The following is a 17,987-nucleotide window of genomic DNA, read 5'->3' as shown; positions in this document are numbered from 1 at the left end:
GGGTCTTGCAACTCCACAACCACGCGGTGAACTCGTAGAACATCTTCCACAGCTCCCCGAGGTTTCCCAAGTATCCCGATTTTTTTTTCCAGAATGAAAAGACAATTGAATCTGGAGCTTCTATGATAAATGGTATATTTCCGAATATTTAATACTTAAGTCGATTATGTTTAGTATAAAAAAATCACTATTCTTGATATTACACATCGCACCCTCGGATAGATCGAGAGGGCAATCAAAGCTAAACAACATTTCAAATCCGCTTCACAAAACCTTCCTAGTGCTGTAATATCAAATTGGTAGAAAGTTGACCACCCTAAGAAGAAGATAAATACAATTCGTAACACAACTTCACAAAAATGTTATTCTACAGCCGAGCATTCCTCAAAGTGGTAGCTTCGTTCGTCGCTTTGAGCAAACGCAAATAGTCTTGATAATTTTCACCAGCAGGACAAGTGTTAGGTAGATCACCGGCAAGGATGCCACCACGATGTACGAGATCAGCTGGTGAAATCGGTTCGTTGTCCAGAGCACCGTGTACTTTAGGGTGGTTCCGTCTGAAAGAATTCTTAGTTTTATTTTAAGTTTCAACAAAGTTTACAAAAATACTCACCAATCACAGCAAATCCATAGCCAATGTCCGGAACGCCCATCCGGTACGAACACGTCGGAACGATAATCTCCAGCAGCTCCTGCGTGTCCTGATGGTAGTGCAGATCAAAGTTGTGCACCTTGTAAGCCGTCTTTTTGTCGTCGCTCAGTGGTTTATACGTGGCCGCCCGCAGATGCTTCCGGTGAATGCGGACGTACCGCGAGTGGTGCAAGTGGCCGGAGAATATCACGTTCGGTTTGAGCTTTCCGATTGCCTGTGAGAAAGAAGATATGAAATAATAAACAGAATAACATTTTATAATATATAATCATGTCAACTGAGTACACCTTTGGACTTGGCCTTCGCCGATTTTAACCAAACTTCGAGAGAACGTTCATCCATCTATAGTTATCATCAATCACAATTTTGGTGCCGATTGGATCATCCCTTTACTTTGGTACTGCTCCTTTTTGATGATTTTCTTTAAAAACTTGTTTTCCTATTACTCCTATTACTTCTTCCCAAGAAATGACTGTTGATCGCCATATGCTAAAAGTAGGAGAACGATAGAATGCCGTTTCCCTAATACACATTTTGCAAATAAGAAGGACGAAATTTAATGAGTAAACTGATTCAATCTAATGTTTCTTTGAAAAATATTTTTTTTTGATGATTTTGCAAAAAAAGACGAAATTTAATGAGTAAACTGATTAAATCTATTGTTTCTTTGTAAAATATATTCTTTTTTGATGTTTTTTTTTGTCGACGAAAAATACGATTTTATGGAATTCCCAAAGTACACTTTTTTATGTCACTCAAGAGTCCTGATTGCTCCAAAAAGCCTCATTTACTCACTTCCACACCAATCGCTACTGAATACTCTCTCTTTTGCTCTCCTTCTCACTCGAATCGCCTAGTACAGCGAATGGCTCTGAGACGCTGCAGCTTAGGTTAACAACATCAAAAGCACATTTGACAGCACAACATTCATGGTGGAAATCATCATGCCGATTATAAATTAACGGCAAAATGTGGTAGTGCAGGCCAACTGAGCGCCACGCTTGTATTTTCCTAGATTCTCTCCTCTCTGAAAATATTCGTTTCGTGACTCGGGTCGACAGACGGAGTAGACAAATACATTTACGATGAAGGGGAAATATACGCATTTTAATCACTCTAAGCCGTTCGACCAATTCTCATCACTTTTGCCGTTTTCCACTATTAAATAGACATTTTCAGATGTATCAACAATGACCAGTTCCTTGCTCACTTTTATTTGAGCTATTTATTACTTTGGAACAGTCACAAACACTTTATGCAAGCTTTAATTCGTGATCAAAGCGCTAATAGGCCGATAATAGAAATAGGCTGAAAAGGGTATAGTTCTCCTACCTATTTGTATCGCTGTGAGAAGCGATTGACCAAGTCGCTAGCAGCTAGCGAATCGTGATCGCTCACGATTGGTTGAAGCGTTCAACCGGCAAAGATTCGTTCGGCGATGTGTAAGTGATTTCTGATCTTTAAAATGGACCCTTGTTTTTCACCCGTGCCCTCTTGGATTTCTTCCACGCGAATTGCAAATGGGATAATCTTCTTCTAGGCATTCATGTTAAAAATCCAAATTCAAAATTGTTCAAAAATCCCAGCCTTTTTTTGATGGTTTAATTCGAAAAAAACAATCCAATGAAAACTTAAAAATATAAAATTATAGTTCTGCATCATGTTATTTTTCTCTCCGTAACGTTCTGTAAGAATTCCGCTTATTGGACACACTCCAATCGACAGAATTAGGTTCCATTCTTAAAAGCCAGGAGCATCCATGGAATTAAAGAACACAGAGAGATTCAATGGAGGCGCTTGGTTTCTTTGAATGTTTGCTGTGTTTAGTGCTTGCCAGATGTACAATAAAATTTAATTTTGTCAATTTTAAAAAAAACTTTCTAGATGTAGAGTTTTACAATGATTACGATTGATATTTGATTTATAATACTGAATGAATTTTCTACGATCTTCAAATAAAATTGACAGTAGACATGAATTGAACCCTCCAAATAATTTTGACACCATTCCTTATCGGTCAGTTAATCCCACGATTAGATAAATCAAACTTTCAACACTTCACTGTTCCTCTCCACAGAACGTCAACTGTGATAACAAAACGCCTGCAACACAGTTGCGGAACATCTGTCGAATTCCTAACATAATCGTTTCCAACACTCACCTCGTACGTAAACGTGCTCGCCGCACTCAACACCGGCATGTGACTGAGAAAAATCCGGATGTACCGATCCGAAACGTCCACCCCGGTGTCGTCCACCATCCTCGGATCGTGCAGCGGCCGTTCGTGCGTTATCTTGTTGATGTTGTAGATGGTCACATTGTCGTTCACGATCCACGCCGGTTTCTCGCTGAAATACTGCCGAAATCGTCGCACCACCGATTCCTTGACCTCTTCGCCGGCTTCCCCACCGATGTCGTTATCCCCAGGGATGTAGATTGTCTTTGCCGTTGGGTGCGTCGGGAAGATGGACCCAAAGCGTTCGTAGTACTCTTTGAAGTTCAGCTCGTTCGAGGTGTTGCCCTCGTCCATGAGGTCCCCGAGGAAGCAGATTACGTCCGGTCGGACGTGGTCGACCACTTCCCGGTAGTACCAAGCTAGGTAGCGATCGGAGTCATAGTTGGCTAGTCCGCGATACAGCCGCCGACCGGTGTTCTCACCCAGGATTTGCGGATCTCCAACGAGAAGTATCCGGAGACAGTTTGCTAAAAGAATCGAATTTGGCCTTAGTGTTGTCTCCAGTCATTTACGTAACGTGGCACAGCTTACCATCCTTGCAGTTGATGCTTGACCATTTGAACTTTTGCAGCACGTAGATGAACACCTCGTTGTACAGTATGAGAATGATAAGTACGATGCAGTAGATTCGCCACACCGGGTGCAACCTGGAATGATTAGCCATGGTTAAAAGAGCTAAGTCAAACCCATCGACCTGCTACGATGACCACGGCCACCTACCGCATGAACCGCTTTCTCATTCTGGTAAGCGAAATTCGGGCCATTTTTCGTAGCTGAAACCTCGCAGCTCTAAACTCATATTTCACAATCGATTCGCTAGAAATCGAATTTCGATCAGCAGACGCGAAAGGTCAATCGCTCGTGGCTTCCGTTACATAGCTCTCCGTCCACGACGCGTTCCGCGCGATATAAGTACACCGCACTTAGCACACCACCTAAGTCGGCTGACCCGACCACCCCAAAAAATTGTAAATAAACAAGACCGATGACAATCAATGCACTGACCGAATGACTGAACCGTGGCTGGTTGACGACCAGACAGACCGTCAAGAGAAGGGGAGTGCTGCAGCTGATTACCAAGACATGCGCACGTGGTGACTTTGTGTTGGACGGTGTACAACGAACGATGAGGGGGATTTATGCTACCGCACGGCAGTAAAACGACTCGTGGAGGTATGCTTATGCTGCGGGAGCTGATTGTGAGCTACCTACAGCCGTCAATGAGAGTTGTGATATAACCAATACTAAGCCAGAAAAGTGAGTGAATAATGTTTAGAATGGCAGGTAAAAATCTCGCAATATTGTATAAATAAATTAAAATTCACGTGTTAGGATATGAGAAAACTATATTCGATAACATCATACACAGCATCGATTACAATCTGCCTTCTTCTACACTGGTACACCTATCCATGTAATCCTATTAGGCCAGTGTCTCCGTTGAAAATCGCTGATATACAGTTTCATGGAGGCGCAAGGTATTTTAGAGGTTTAAAGCGTCATCCAAATTGCTGTGGATCTTCTTGATTAATTTACAGTCGACTCTCTGGCTGTCGATCTTCTCGATATCAATATTGATCCATCTACCGATGAATTCTTCAGTCCCTTCAATCTGCATACTCCAATCATAGACTATGGTCGTACCGCTCCTCCGTCACGAGATATTGAAAAACGAACCTCGCATACGTGATCAGGAACCAAACTAATATGATTAGATATATTAAAAAAGAGATTTAAATGTTTTTCCCTTTCTGTTGAACATGAGAAGGTCCTTACTTATCCACAATTCTTTTTTTGATTTTTGCTTTTTCTCAAACATGCAAAGTTATTTGAAAAATCTAAGTGTTTTGTAATCAGAAATTCCGTAATATATAGAATTATTTTAAACCTGAGCTTTTCTTTTAAAATAAAATAAAAAAGAGATTGAAAAAGAGATTGATATTGTTTCTGAGTTTCATATTTTAGTGATTTTTGAGAAGATTATTTATATTGATTTTTGTGAATTGTTGCATGCTCTTAAACATAAAATTTTCAAAAAAGTTTTTTGTTTTTGCCCATCGCAATGCGCATGCGCATTGCCCATCGCAAGCCTTAGTTTTGAACAAATACCGACTCTCTGGTTGTCAATATCCAAGGGACCGTCGAGGAAGAGAATCATCAGTTTACAGAACGATGCAAAAGGAAGACTCGATTGAAATTTTTTTTCTTGATACCCAGCTATGGGAGAGAATCATGGCAACGCCCAGCAAACAAAAACAAACTTATGTCAAACGCCCTTCAAAGCTTCGTTTCGCGAAGAAAAATGTCTATGCAAGCCATGAGAAAGTGAAATTATTGACAACCGGATGAAATTTTAAAAGCAAACAGAATCCAAGGGACCGTCGAGGAAGAGATCCTTCAAGCAATAGAAAATATCGAGGAATGAAGAGAATTGGAGCATAGACTAATTAAAGACTACACACTCGGAACAAAAAATTTCAAAAATTATGACTCATAAGCTGTGAACCGCGGGTACCACGTTGAACCACGCATCGGCTTGCCCCTCGTATGACAGAACGACATGGCAGCGCTGGTTTTTTCGATTTCGTTTTGTGCTGATTTACGCGCGCATCTTGTTTGTTTTTGTTTTTCTTAGCAATCAAGGCAGCAGGCTGCAAACAAGTCAATCAGCTGTGCAGGGATTTTTGTTTTGCGAAACAAGCGTGTTTGGTTTGTAAGGTAATGTTTAGCTTTTAAAATAAATGCTTATTTTATTCGGTTTATCATTTGTGTTCTCTTTTCCAGATGATTGCTGTTTACTCATCATTCCTCGCAAGCCAAATCTGTTCAATACGAACGGCTCGATCGTCCGCGACCTCGCCGCCGGATGATTGAATCACCTCGAACCTAGTCAACTCGATGGTAACGATTGCCTTCCGGAGTTTTGGGCCCGAAAGAGCGTGTTAGGCATTTCGACGCTGCACATTATCCGTGCCAACAAGTTCATCGGTGAGGGTGTCGACTTCGGCGGGCCAACATTTTGGTCATCGGAGGCCACTCCGGCAATACCATTATCCCAGTGAACCCCAGAGCTTCCCCAGGACAAGATTGCCGCCCTGACGGCACGCATTCAAGAGGTCCTCAAGGCCAAGGCCGGTGCCGGATCGGCTACGTTCACGACGGCCTACGCCGCAGCCCGTTTTGCCCTCGCCGAACCTTGGTCTGCCCAAGGTGAACGCCTACGAGCTAGAGCTGCTAAAGAAGGACATTCCGGAGCTGAAACAATTGGGTACTAAAGCCCTATGTCAATTTTTATGTACAACGGTAAAAAACACGATTAAAAACCATTTCTAATCACTTTTTTTCATTTTAACGGAAAAATTTTTTTTGACAAGACAACATTTTTTCGATGGATCACTATGGTCCCCTTGGAACGAGCTGTCAAGTAGGAGCTTTTCTGTCAAGAAGGACCGCGCGGTTAATTTTTCAAAATTGATTTAAAAATCCATTTTCAACTCTTTGTGGTCGTACAAAGGGTCATTGTACTCAGAAAAGTAAGCTTTATCGCTGTAAACAATAATATCAGCAATCTAAGCTTCATTTTAGGACCCAATTATCCGGAAGGGCAAGGAGTCTGTCAAGAAGAACTTTGTGAACAAAAAAAGTGAATTTCGATCATGTTGAAAAAAATAGTAACCAACCATTGTAAATAAACTTTCAAGTGCATGATAAAAATATCGGCGTTTTTGTTTTCTTTGTACTAAAGTAAAAGAAGGGTTTTTCCCATGACACATTAAGAGGATTCTTGGACTTAGCGACTTCGGCGGGTTTCGGTTCCGGGACGAAGCGGGCTTCCTTTTTGGGGGCTTTCTTCCTGCTGACCTCCGCGTACAGCTCACCTATATCGGCGACGGCGAAAGAGGTGCTCGGGGCGGTTTGTTGGTGATGCTGGTTCGGGACAAATTTTTGTTTGACGACGTTATCGCTGGGGTTAGGAATGCCACAAGTTGACAGTTCAGAGCAAAGATCTTGGCTGTTTTGAGGTTTTTGAAGTAGGTGCAATTCGTCGAGGCCAAGATGGCGTCTGCAAGGACATTCATTCCTTTCAGAGTGACAATTCCGGGTTGGAGGAGGACGGTTTTGCCCTGCCGGTATTAACCGGAGGCGGCCCGCGCCGGCTTTGCTTGGCAAACCCGACGGTGCTCACGTGATCGTTCTCGGAGAAGAAGATTATCAACATTCCGCAATGATCTCGATCGAGAGCCGCTTCTTGTCTAGAATCGACCACCCTCGGGATCTCGTTCGGGATCCCCTTCAGACGATGGTTCACTCTACTAATCACCGTCCTCTTCCGGAAACTGGTTCCGTTTAATTCAAAACAAAAACCCAAACCCAAACAATAACATTGCGCAAAATGTCATGTCAAAGTCAGAGCTGCCAGTTGTTGACATTTCGATCTGTCATTTTTGACAGTGAACCGGCCCTGTCGAGGGGTCATAAAAAGGTTGAGTCATGGTTCAGAGCCCACTGAGTAGTCTTTTATTAGTCTATGGTACGACCCCATTCATTTTTAAACATGTTGATGGTTTGGAATTTTGATGTCAAAGCAATTTTTATGTAAAACCATCGATGACGTCTTCAGAATTTCGAAAAAACGTCTTTTTATCAAAAAATACAAAAATAGTTTGAAAAATTTTGCCATGTTTCTTTACTCGACATTTTTTTTTTTTGAATCTGCAATAGCTCAGAACGGTCATCGCAAAATATCGCAATTCAGCGAAAAAAAGATTTGAAAAAGTTGTTCGTCGTGGTCCTCGTTGATCATGGCCGTTCAAGGCAGCCCACGACAGACAAGATCGAAAGTGTCCGGGGCAACTGCATGCTATGTGAGTAACTGTTAGCGGAGAATTACCCAATAAAACAAATTATCCAAAAATGTTACAAAATATACTTCCATCAATCATTCCTAACTAATTATATTTCCGGTAGAAAAAAAAAATCATTCTATTTGAAACCTAAATATTTACATCGGGACCGTGGTGTAAGGGTAAGCGTGGTTACCTTTCACCCAGTCGGCTTGGGTTCGACCCCAGACGGTCCCGGTGGCATTTTTCGAGACGAGATTTGTCTGACCACGCCTTCCGTCGGACGGGGAAGTAAATGTTGGGCCCGGTCTAACCTCGAGGGTTAGGTCGATAGCTCAATCCATGTGTAGGTGTCGTCTCCCTGGGTTCTGCCTCGGTGGAGTCGCTGGTAGGCAGTTGGACTAACTATCCAAAGGTCGTCAGTTCGAATCCCGGGGTGGATGGAAGCTTAGGTGTAAAAAGTAGGGTTTGCCTCAACACCCAAGCCTTCGGACACCTAATTTCGAGTAGAGGAATCTCGCAAACAATCAAACCTTCGGACACCACGTTTCGAGTAGGAATCTCGCAATCGAGAACGACAAGGCAATGCTGTTGAGCGATTAATTTTTATTTTTCTCGACGTAGTAAAACTGACTACGTCAATCAGTCAATTCAAGCACGGAATGATTAATTAATGTTAAGATTTACACACTCAAAAAATTCTAATTCCAGGCTACAATCGATATAAAAAATACAATTTCAGCAATTAAAAAAAAATATTTTAAAAATAATAATTAATGAATTAACCTTATGTACTAAGATTTCATTTCATGAAAAAATAAATATATTTTTGAATTCAGCTGCCAAAATTACCCTAATATGACATATTTGGTAGGATATCTATCATTTTTTTTAATTTTGTCGTTCCTTTGTTCGGAGAGGATCCACTGAGCATCGGTGAACAAGTTCAGAAATTGTATGCCCTTTCCGATGGCACACATGGAGACTTACGGAACATGGACCTTATCGTATACCGGTGGATTTTCCGACGACCTTATTCCAGGTTGGTACGAAATTTCAACCAAAAATCAAGTGAGCCATTTTTTTATTGGATTTAGGATTAGTATTTTGGGATGGGGCAAATGAAAAGTTCGACTTACTTGAAGAAAATTCAGGGGGAGGAAGTCTGTAATCTAATCTAATCTAATCTAATCTAACACAAACGCAGCCAGTCCGATGAAAGCATGCTGGAAAGTCTTGTGATTAGATTACGCCCCAAGCACTTTTCTTGTCATTATTAATAATTGCAGTACATCCGAGAACACCCGAAAATGCAATGCAAAATTAAAGCGGCCAGCTCAGGAGGAGGAAGTCTGTAATCCCGAAAATCTCTGAACGAAATATTTGAACAAACCCTAACCCAGCACTGGCTCTAAGATTAGGCGACTTCGACTCCAGCTTATTAGAATTTGCCGATTCCGACTCCACAGCTCCAGCTTTATTGAATAACTTTAAGATACCATGCGTCCCCATAATTTAGTCCATTGTTCAATTGTATTTCAAAGGAGACGCATGGTTATTGATAAATCTTTAACTAGTAAAGTACTACCCGTCTCCATAAACTAATGTTGACGAAAAAAATTATGTGATATTTAAAAAAAGGAAAGTAAAATAAACGCAAATCTTTTATGTCTGTTGTGTATTTACCAATAATCATGTATTTCATTCTTACTATTTACTCAGTATCATTCCTTTTTCTTTATTTTCAATTAACAGTAACAATCATTTTTTTTTAATTTTGCCTGAAAATCCTCCTGTCGACGATGCTTGTACGATCCTATATCAAATAGTGGGAGGTACGCTTAGGTTGTTTGTTGGGTTTTGTTGTAACGCAAAATATCCTGACTTTGCTTCGTTTTGCTCTCGCGGAACTGTGCATATTCACACACACATTTAGGGGTTTGTTTTGTTTTAGGTTATGTAATTGATATCTGTCCCTTACTTAGTAATATTAGTAATATGAGAGTCAGAGAGTGACGAGACTATGAACTACGCGCGCTCAAAATGTGGTATGTGCTCAGTTTTTGTTTCTTTAGCTTCCACCGTCTTTGGGATTTACTGCGGGTGACGGAACTTCTTGCCGGCGAACTTGGCACCGCTGCCGAGCTCCTCCTCAATGCGCAGAATCTGGTTGTACTTGGCCAGACGCTCCGATCGGCACGGAGCTCCGGTCTTGATCTGGCCAGTGCTCAGACCGACGACGAGATCGGCGATGAAGGTGTCCTCGGTTTCACCGGAGCGATGCGACACCATGGTTCCCCAGCCGTTCTTCTTGGCCAGCAGATGGGCGTTGATGGACTCGGTCACGGAACCGATCTGGTTGACCTTCAGTAGCAGGCAGTTGCAGGCCTTCTTCTCGACGGCAGTCGCGATACGCTTCGGGTTGGTCACAGTCAAATCGTCACCGACGATCTGGATCGTGGTGTTGGCGGTGATCTTCGCCCAGGCGTCCCAGTGGTCCTGGTCGAAGGGATCCTCAATGCTGACGATCGGGAAGTCCTTGATGAAGCCCTGGTACATTTCCTCGAGGGAGTCCGGCGACAGCCAGGCGCTCTTGTCCGACTTGGGGTTCTTGAAGTCCAGATCGTACTTGCCGTCCTTGTGGAACTCGGACGCAGCGACGTCCATACCGATCTCGACCTTTCCGGTGTAACCGGCCTTGGCGATGGCATCCTGGATCAGGTTCAGCGCTTCCTTGTTCTCCAGAATGTTGGGCGCAAAGCCACCCTCATCACCAACGGCGGTCGCGTCCAGACCGAACTTGGCCTTGATGACGTTCTTCAGGTGGTGGTACACCTCCGTGCCGATCTTCATGGCTTCGGTGAAGGACGACGCACCGGTCGGCAGGATCATGAACTCCTGCATGGCCAGTTTGTTACCAGCGTGGCTGCCACCGTTGATCACGTTGAAGGCCGGCACCGGCAGGATGATGTCACCATTTCCGGACAGCTCAGCGATGTGCTTGTACAGCGGAATGCCCTTCTTGGCGGCACCAGCCTTGCACACGGCCAGCGAGACTCCCAGGATGGCGTTGGCACCGAGCTTCGACTTGTTCTCGGTTCCGTCCAACTTCAGCATCAGCTCATCGATCTGTCGAAAGGGAAAAACAAAAGCATCCAAGTTATTTAACCGATGTACCAATAAAAACAAGCGGCGAGCGCGCGCCACGCGGGTCAACGACTTCTTCCGAACTCGATTACCCAACGGCGCAAATTACAAAAATAACCATTCTTCCTGGGCACACAAATCGAACGCCGTGCCAACCGCGTAAAAATAGTAGCGCCGATCACGCCAACTCACCTCCTTCTGCTGGGTCACGCACAGTCCGGACGCCATGACGGCCGGCGCGATCGACTTGTTGATGTTCTCCACCGCCTTCAGGACGCCCTTGCCGTGCCAGTCGGCCTTGACTTCGTCGCGCAGCTCCAGCGCCTCGTGGACACCGGTGGAGGCGCCGGACGGGACCGCCGCGCGGAACAGACCCAGATCGGTGATCAGGTCGACCTCGACGGTGGGGTTGCCACGCGAGTCGAAGATCTGGCGGGCCTTAATACTCTTGAACGGCATTTTGGAGCTGCAGGAAAGGAAAGGGGGGAAAACCGGGGTTAATCGTCGGGTGACTTTGGGGTGATCGCCGAGGAAACCGTTTTCTTATCAGTGCTGTTTTTCGCTTTCGAACCTGTCTGACTATCAACTACGTCAAAGCACAAGAGTAAAAGTTTGATTAAAGGTGCTTACATAATTCCACGGATCATCGGAAGTCGGTGATGTTCAGGGTTGTTGTGTTATTTTTTTATTGGCTGGCTTATCGACGCTTCAGGATTGAAATTTGATGACGCCCAATGTTGATGGGATGACTTTCAACAAACAAGTCGTTGTTTCTTGGTGAGAAATAGTCTCAAAGCCTAAAACAATTGCCTAATCCTTTGAATATCTAACACACATCAGCTAAATTTAAAGTCACGATTCACAATTCATTGGTTATAAAATATAGTAGAGGGGAATGACCTGTAAACTTTAAAATCATTCGATTACATCATTATCATGTTATAAATCATTTGATAAGTAATGAAAAGACTTTTCAAACGAGTCGAAAATTTAGAAGATCTGGCAACTCTGTTTCAAGTTATGAACACTTAAATGTTAATGTAGCACTTTTTTATGCTGAATCTCACTTATATCAATGAATATTATGTCCGGATCAATCATCTGACCTATCGTTGAATAATTTATAGAAAACCCTTAAAAATTAGCCTCAAATATTGAAGATTTGGCAACCCTGTCTCATGTTATGACCACTTAAGTGATATTCTTAGCCGGATCTCACTTATCTGTATGAAAACAATGTCCGGATTAATAGTCCGACCAAACGTTGTTGTCAATTATGTCCTGATCTTATGTGTGACCCATTTTTGGTTATCACCAACCATATAGGTAAATTTAGTTTGTTTTATTTAAAGCTCAAAGTTAAAAAATTGTATAATAAGTTGAATTCAATTTTTTTTTTTCTATTTTACATCTTTATTGTCAAAATTAAACCAAAACCATATTAAAATTTACAGCGGAATAGATTTGGGAATTAAAAATCCTGGATTATGTTTTCGCTCATATTACGCCTAGTATTGTCCTTGTCATATATTGACATTTAAGCAAAACAACTTAAATAGGCCAAAGAAGATTTGTAGACAAGAAGTCTATCCAGCTCACGTGAGTCAATTGTTAGGGGAAGGTGGGGCAAGACGACCATATGGGGCAAGAGGAAAAATCGCTCGTACGGCAGTATTTTATACAGTTTTGGTTATTTCCAGTATTAGAATTGTTGCTAGCAATGCAATTAGCTGATTCTACTACCACACAACCGCCAAAACGACGTAAACGGCACTGGGCATAAGATTGTATGAAGTTTTTTTCAAAACCTTCGTTTTCTTATAATATTTGGAAAGTACAAAATAAGGCTTCGGGTTTGTTTTAAGGCTCATTTTATCAAAATGGTATTTTTCCTAGATCAGTAGTGTCCCTACCAATGACTTGCACCAATTATAAAGTATGATTTAACTTTTGGTTATTTTTGTTGAGAACTTTTAAAAAATCATGTTCAGGTGGGGCAAGTGTACCATACGGATTTTTGGTATGGAAAAAAAAACGAATTGCTGCAACAACATATTTTATTGTGAAATAAATACTTAAAAGTACCTAAAAACTGATAAACATTTGTTTAAAAAAAATTCCATGCAAAATAAAGTGATATCATGAAAATTTACTATTTATCATTTAAGTAATATTTTCCTTCGCAGAAACGATTAATTTTTTATTACAATATTATGTTTTAATCTAAAAATGGAAGAAACGTTTCAAATGCATTCTAATCTGATGTATCTAAGTGATAACAGTTCAATTGTTAACAAATTAACATGTTGTTTCATGCATTGTTCCTCTTGCCCCAACGGGTTGTTCGTCTTGCCCCACTAGTTGAGTAGAACGTACGGAAAATCAAAAATTTTAAAATCAATTTTTTACATTAAAAAACAAGATTTTTAAAAACTTGTTCTATAAAAGTCTCAGTCAAGACCTAGAATAAGATGATTATAAAAAATCCGACAGATTTTTTAACGTTTTTAATGGGTTATAACGAGCATTTTCTTAGCTTGTTACACTTGTCCACTTTCCCATACATTTAACATGAGCAGGATAGACTGCTTGTAGCCCACTTGCATTGTTTGGCTTGATTTGCATTGAAACATCAAAATTATTGAAGCGGCCAGACCTACTGCGTAAAGTTTTTCATAAAGAAGATCGTTGACTTGTCTGTGGTTGTTTATTTCATTAGTGACTTTAACCAAAAGGGGGTCATTCATGACCAAGAATTGACATGAGTTTCAGCATAAACATTTAAAAAAAAAAATGTTTTCAAAAAAATAACATTTCGTTTAATTTTTCCATAGTTGCGAAAATCATTAAATCCCCTCAAAATTTAACCTGTTGGGGTCTTTTAAATACTTGGAAAAAACTTCAAATTTCGTAAATCTTCAAGTTGTAACACAAAAAAAAATCACAGAAAAGTTATTTTCCCATATTTCTGTAATCTTTATCAACTACTTCTTCATCATGGTCACCTTAACGACTTCCATCGTTGTCATGATTTTTCTAAATTTTAAAAAGTAATGAAAATCGTCATAAATCAATAATTGTCAAACAGGAATGAAAAAATATATATAAATTTTGAGACGCATTTGATTAAGAGCAAAGATTCATTTTGGTGCAAAATTTCATTAAATTGAATTAAATACAAAGCATTCCAAAGTGATGATCAATTTTCTTTAAAAATGATAAACCGCTTCAAGTAGCTCCAACACTCTGTTCCCAAGTAGCATTTGGCAACATTTTGACTAAGTCCAGTTTTTATTTTGTTTTGCTGTAGAAACATAATATTGTCATTTTACACCCTTACCAAAAATCATGATTCTTTGAGTTCCAAATCCCACTTTTTATACGAATTTTTCAGTTCAACCCATATAACCATTTTTATGGTTGTAGTACCTGAACTCAAAAAATCGTATGAAAGGTGGGATTTGGAACTCAAAAAGTCATGATTTTTGGTAAGGGTGTAGCAACAATTAGGTTTTACAGCGTGACGTCACGAGCGCACACGCACACACATTTTTACTGAGACACACGGGCAAAAAATGTAAACAGTGCAGCCAAGCTGTCAAATTTCTAACCTAAAAACCGAGTCGGCGTAAAACCTAATACGTTGCAATGTTGCAAACCTTTCGAATTGAAAACAACTTTGCAACAATCCATTTTGTTTTGTAATCGAAAAATATTCAATAGAGCTTTATGACGTTTCGCGTACACACACTAGCGCACCATTTGATTTTGCTGGGCGGACAAAATTTAACCTCAATCTTTTTCGTGTACGTACACGCAATACATGCGCACGTAGATAACTCTATTGTTGCAACATGTGACTTAGCCCGATTTGTGTGCTACGAATAATATTGAAATCAAAAATCCTTAGATACGGTTCAGCCCAACCACTTATCCTTAAATCAATTCATCCGTAGCTCAGTGGTAGAAGCAAGGAGAGAAAATCTGCAGGTACCAGTCCAGAATCCCGACAGGGGCACTTAAGTTTTTTTTTGTTTCGCGCAAATTAAAGACAACATAATGGCAACATCATGACAACACAACAAACTACTTTACCGACATATTGAGACAAACAAATAGTTTCTGGAACTTTGTCGTAACAAAGTTGGAACAAGCTGCTAAATGTTGCCAACACAAAATTTTCGTGCGCTTTTTAGGGCACCACGAGTGTTCTAACTATGTTGAGATAGCACATTTTGGGTGTTACGAAATAGTTGCATTTAAGGATCCGCAACAAAAAATGTTTCTTGGGGTTAGGTATTCAAATTAATCTTATTGTTAATAACTGAATTATTAACAAATCTAACCGCAATGAAATTAAACTGTTTGTGTTCAATTTTCGAAACATATGACCTTTATGACTTAGATACTGGTAAAATTTTAGTTTTGGCAAGAGATTTTGGAGCAATTTTATGCTCTGTGAAACATTACAGACCGATACAGTGTTTCAGAATGGTTGAAAATCGGATGAAAATGTTTTACCAGAATCTGGCCGTCGCAAATATGACACCAACAGAAAAAAAACGAAAATGTCATAAATACTAAACTTTACAACTGCAATAGCAACTGTTGTTCGATGAATTAACTTTGACCCCATGAAACAAGATATAATAAATGATTTTGGTAAATAAACAATCAGTCCCAATACTGATCAAATGATAATTTCTGTAAAAAAAAGTCCACAAATCTCTTTTTTTAAGGACGTAACTTTTCTTGGTCGTACAAAATGTTATAGCGCTCAGAAAAATGATCTTTATTGTTGAGTTGTGATAAAATCAGCAATGTGAACCCAATTCTCCAAATTGAATAAATGTTTCTATCAAATACTTCAAAATAAGTAACAATCCTAGAATTTCCATAGCTATTTTAAGTAAATTCTTTATTTTTAATAGTTAATTATGATAATGATAATCTAATCTACGCTAAAATCGTTTCCATATCAAGGTTATTAATGTGCTCAGATATTAGGTCGAGGGCACGCGCTGTCAGCATGCCCCATGAGTGACTTCCCCAAGGTCACTAAATAATACTTCCTTTTTCACTTTCTCTGCTCTCTTTTATCGCTCCAGAACAGACCATGGAGAGAAGTGTTACATGACTTTCATTTTCGTTCGGAAAAGAGCAAAATATGCGTTGTTTTACCAAAACCATAATGCTTGATGTTGGGGATAATCGGAAGAAAAGTGAAAATTGGAGGATACGCCCGTCAATGTCAAGGTTTTATTTTTTTTACTTATTTTTAGCACAGTTTAGTGTGAAACGAAGGAGACATTTCACAAAACATGCAAAAAATATTTGCAAAGCGCGTGACTGAGACGTAACGAAATTAAATTCGCAAGTGAACGAATAATCGTGTTTATCACTTTTGAGCAATCTCTGACCAAAAAATAAGAGAATTTCACTTTCGCTATAAGTCAACCCCTTGAATTCCAGCTTAATCTTTGCTAATGGTAAAATTATCACATCCCACCTCACATTTTTCCTAAATGAATAAATTGCCCCACACACCTCTTCCAAACGGAAAAGAGTACAAAAAAAACCACACGACCTCTACAGTACCGGTGGAGGTCAACGTTGGAGCGAGCTCACAGTTAATCCTATCAGAATTTGGAAACGCGAGATCGAGTCCCGGTCTTTGACCTGCGTTTTTTGCTTTCGCACGCTGCACAAAAATTGCATCCAAGCTGGCTTCTCTTATGTAATCGCCGGGAATGGTCTCCAAAAAAGGGTCCACCATTTTTCTTGCTGATATCGACGGCCTACTCTGATGGAAAAGTACCGATTTTCAAGTGTTAGGGCGTGAAAGTTGAATTGAAGTGACTTCTTATATCGATTATTTACGTAGTTTGTGGAAAAGTAGTTTAGTTATGCTATAAAAAACTTTATAATCTATTTGTGCACTTTCTAACTAACAATACTAAGCCCAATTTGTGACACTACGTGTAAGTCACTGCTGACTATGCCTCACTTGTAATCTCACTGATTCCAATCAAGTGAAATTATCACCAGATTTCGCAACAAAATAGTCACATCTACTGATAAGAAAACTTTCAACCGCTAAGATCCTTTACTAAACAACAATAAATGCCACAAAAAAAATGTTTGTAAAACACTTACTTTGCTTTCTAGTGAAGTTAGAAAGGGGAGTAGTATCTCACTAAGGGACCGAACCACAACGCAATACTTGACGGTACGAGCTCACTGGATAAACTGAGCTCGGCTGAAAAATTTTCGCTCGCCGAGGCCCTGCGCGATGCCGCGATGACCTTGGCAGAGGTGAGCCAGGGTTGGACTATCGCGCCGCGATCAAAATGCCGGCTCACCGCGAGCCGCGTTTGACGGTTCTCGCGAGACGCCAACGTGAGCTGTGAGCGCGAGAGTTCGCGAGAATCAAAGTGAGCGGTGACTGGTTAGCCGAAAGTGTGACTTGTTCAAGTTGGTCGTTGGTTGCGCCACAGAGAAGGAGGATTGCGTGAAAATTGCGCGTGGAGTTGGTGAGAAGTTATGGGTGGAGTACGTGATCGCGTGGTAGTTTTCGAATGATGAAATATATGGTCAGGGTTGAACATTCCTAACTTTGTTTTGTGTTTATGAATCAACCCGTGGTTGGTCACTTTTTCGTTTAACACTTTTTAGTTTGTACGGTTTGTACCCTGTTGGTTGGTCAAAGTCAAACTATAATGTGACGAACTGTCACTTTTTACACGGCGCTCACTCACACTATCAAAACAAACGTTTGGTAGGGTGCGTTATCTCCATGTAGAAGAGGTGTCAAACTAAAAAGTGACCCCGTTTGTTTGACAACAGTTGGTGTCTGTGATACTTTAGAGATTGAATAACTAATGAAATATTATTTAGCAAGAAAAATAGTTTATAACTGCGCAGTCCACAACTCGTCTGCTTCACTCGTTTTGGCGTTATGCTGTGGGCAACATCAACTCGGTAGCATACATTCGATTGGGGGATGAATCACAACACGCATAGGGTGACCGTGACACAGTGTCAAACCATCGGGGTTTGAGTGTAGGGTAGAGTAGTTATCAATGAGACACTTTTGGTTTTTAAACTT

At 40.7% G+C, this 17,987-nt stretch overlaps 2 protein-coding genes across 3 annotated transcripts; both read right to left on the bottom strand.

The window, feature by feature from the left end:
* Positions 1-110: 110 nt before the first annotated feature.
* On the bottom strand, positions 111-3,933 carry LOC6031936 (cell division control protein 1). Its single transcript, XM_038253374.1, has 5 exons — positions 3,609-3,933; positions 3,420-3,535; positions 2,814-3,355; positions 614-866; positions 111-557 (listed from the first exon to the last, which is right to left on the bottom strand). The coding sequence occupies exons 1-5, from the start codon at positions 3,650-3,652 to the stop codon at positions 385-387; spliced, it is 1,128 nt and encodes a 375-aa protein (XP_038109302.1). The 5' UTR covers positions 3,653-3,933; the 3' UTR covers positions 111-384.
* Positions 3,934-9,393: 5,460 nt separating this feature from the next.
* On the bottom strand, positions 9,394-17,192 carry LOC6031938 (enolase). 2 transcript variants are annotated; one of them, XM_001842566.2, is made up of 3 exons: positions 17,036-17,192; positions 11,072-11,345; positions 9,394-10,861 (listed from the first exon to the last, which is right to left on the bottom strand). In XM_001842566.2, the coding sequence occupies exons 2-3, from the start codon at positions 11,336-11,338 to the stop codon at positions 9,827-9,829; spliced, it is 1,302 nt and encodes a 433-aa protein (XP_001842618.1). In that variant the 5' UTR covers positions 11,339-11,345; positions 17,036-17,192; the 3' UTR covers positions 9,394-9,826. The 2 variants fall into 2 exon arrangements, with proteins under 2 accessions (XP_001842618.1, XP_038107535.1); XM_038251607.1 differs by lacking the exon at positions 17,036-17,192 and adding an exon at positions 11,510-11,659.
* Positions 17,193-17,987: the final 795 nt, after the last annotated feature.

Source organism: Culex quinquefasciatus, chromosome 2, assembly GCF_015732765.1.
Source record: "Culex quinquefasciatus strain JHB chromosome 2, VPISU_Cqui_1.0_pri_paternal, whole genome shotgun sequence".
Lineage (NCBI taxonomy): Eukaryota > Metazoa > Arthropoda > Insecta > Diptera > Culicidae > Culex > Culex quinquefasciatus.
The sequence above is the reverse complement of the archived record's forward strand: the minus strand, read 5'-3'. Positions and strand labels throughout refer to the sequence as shown.

Coding starts and splice junctions, on each gene's coding strand:
- LOC6031936 (XM_038253374.1), bottom strand. CDS start 3,652: ATGGCCCGAATTTCGCTTACCAGAATGAGAAAGCGGTTCATGCG. Junction 3,536..3,608: donor ATGAGAAAGCGGTTCATGCG/GTAGGTGGCCGT, acceptor TAATCATTCCAG/GTTGCACCCGGTGTGGCGAA. Junction 867..2,813: donor CGAGCACGTTTACGTACGAG/GTGAGTGTTGGA, acceptor TCTTTCTCACAG/GCAATCGGAAAGCTCAAACC.
- LOC6031938 (XM_038251607.1), bottom strand. Junction 10,862..11,071: donor GCGTGACCCAGCAGAAGGAG/GTGAGTTGGCGT, acceptor CCCTTTCGACAG/ATCGATGAGCTGATGCTGAA.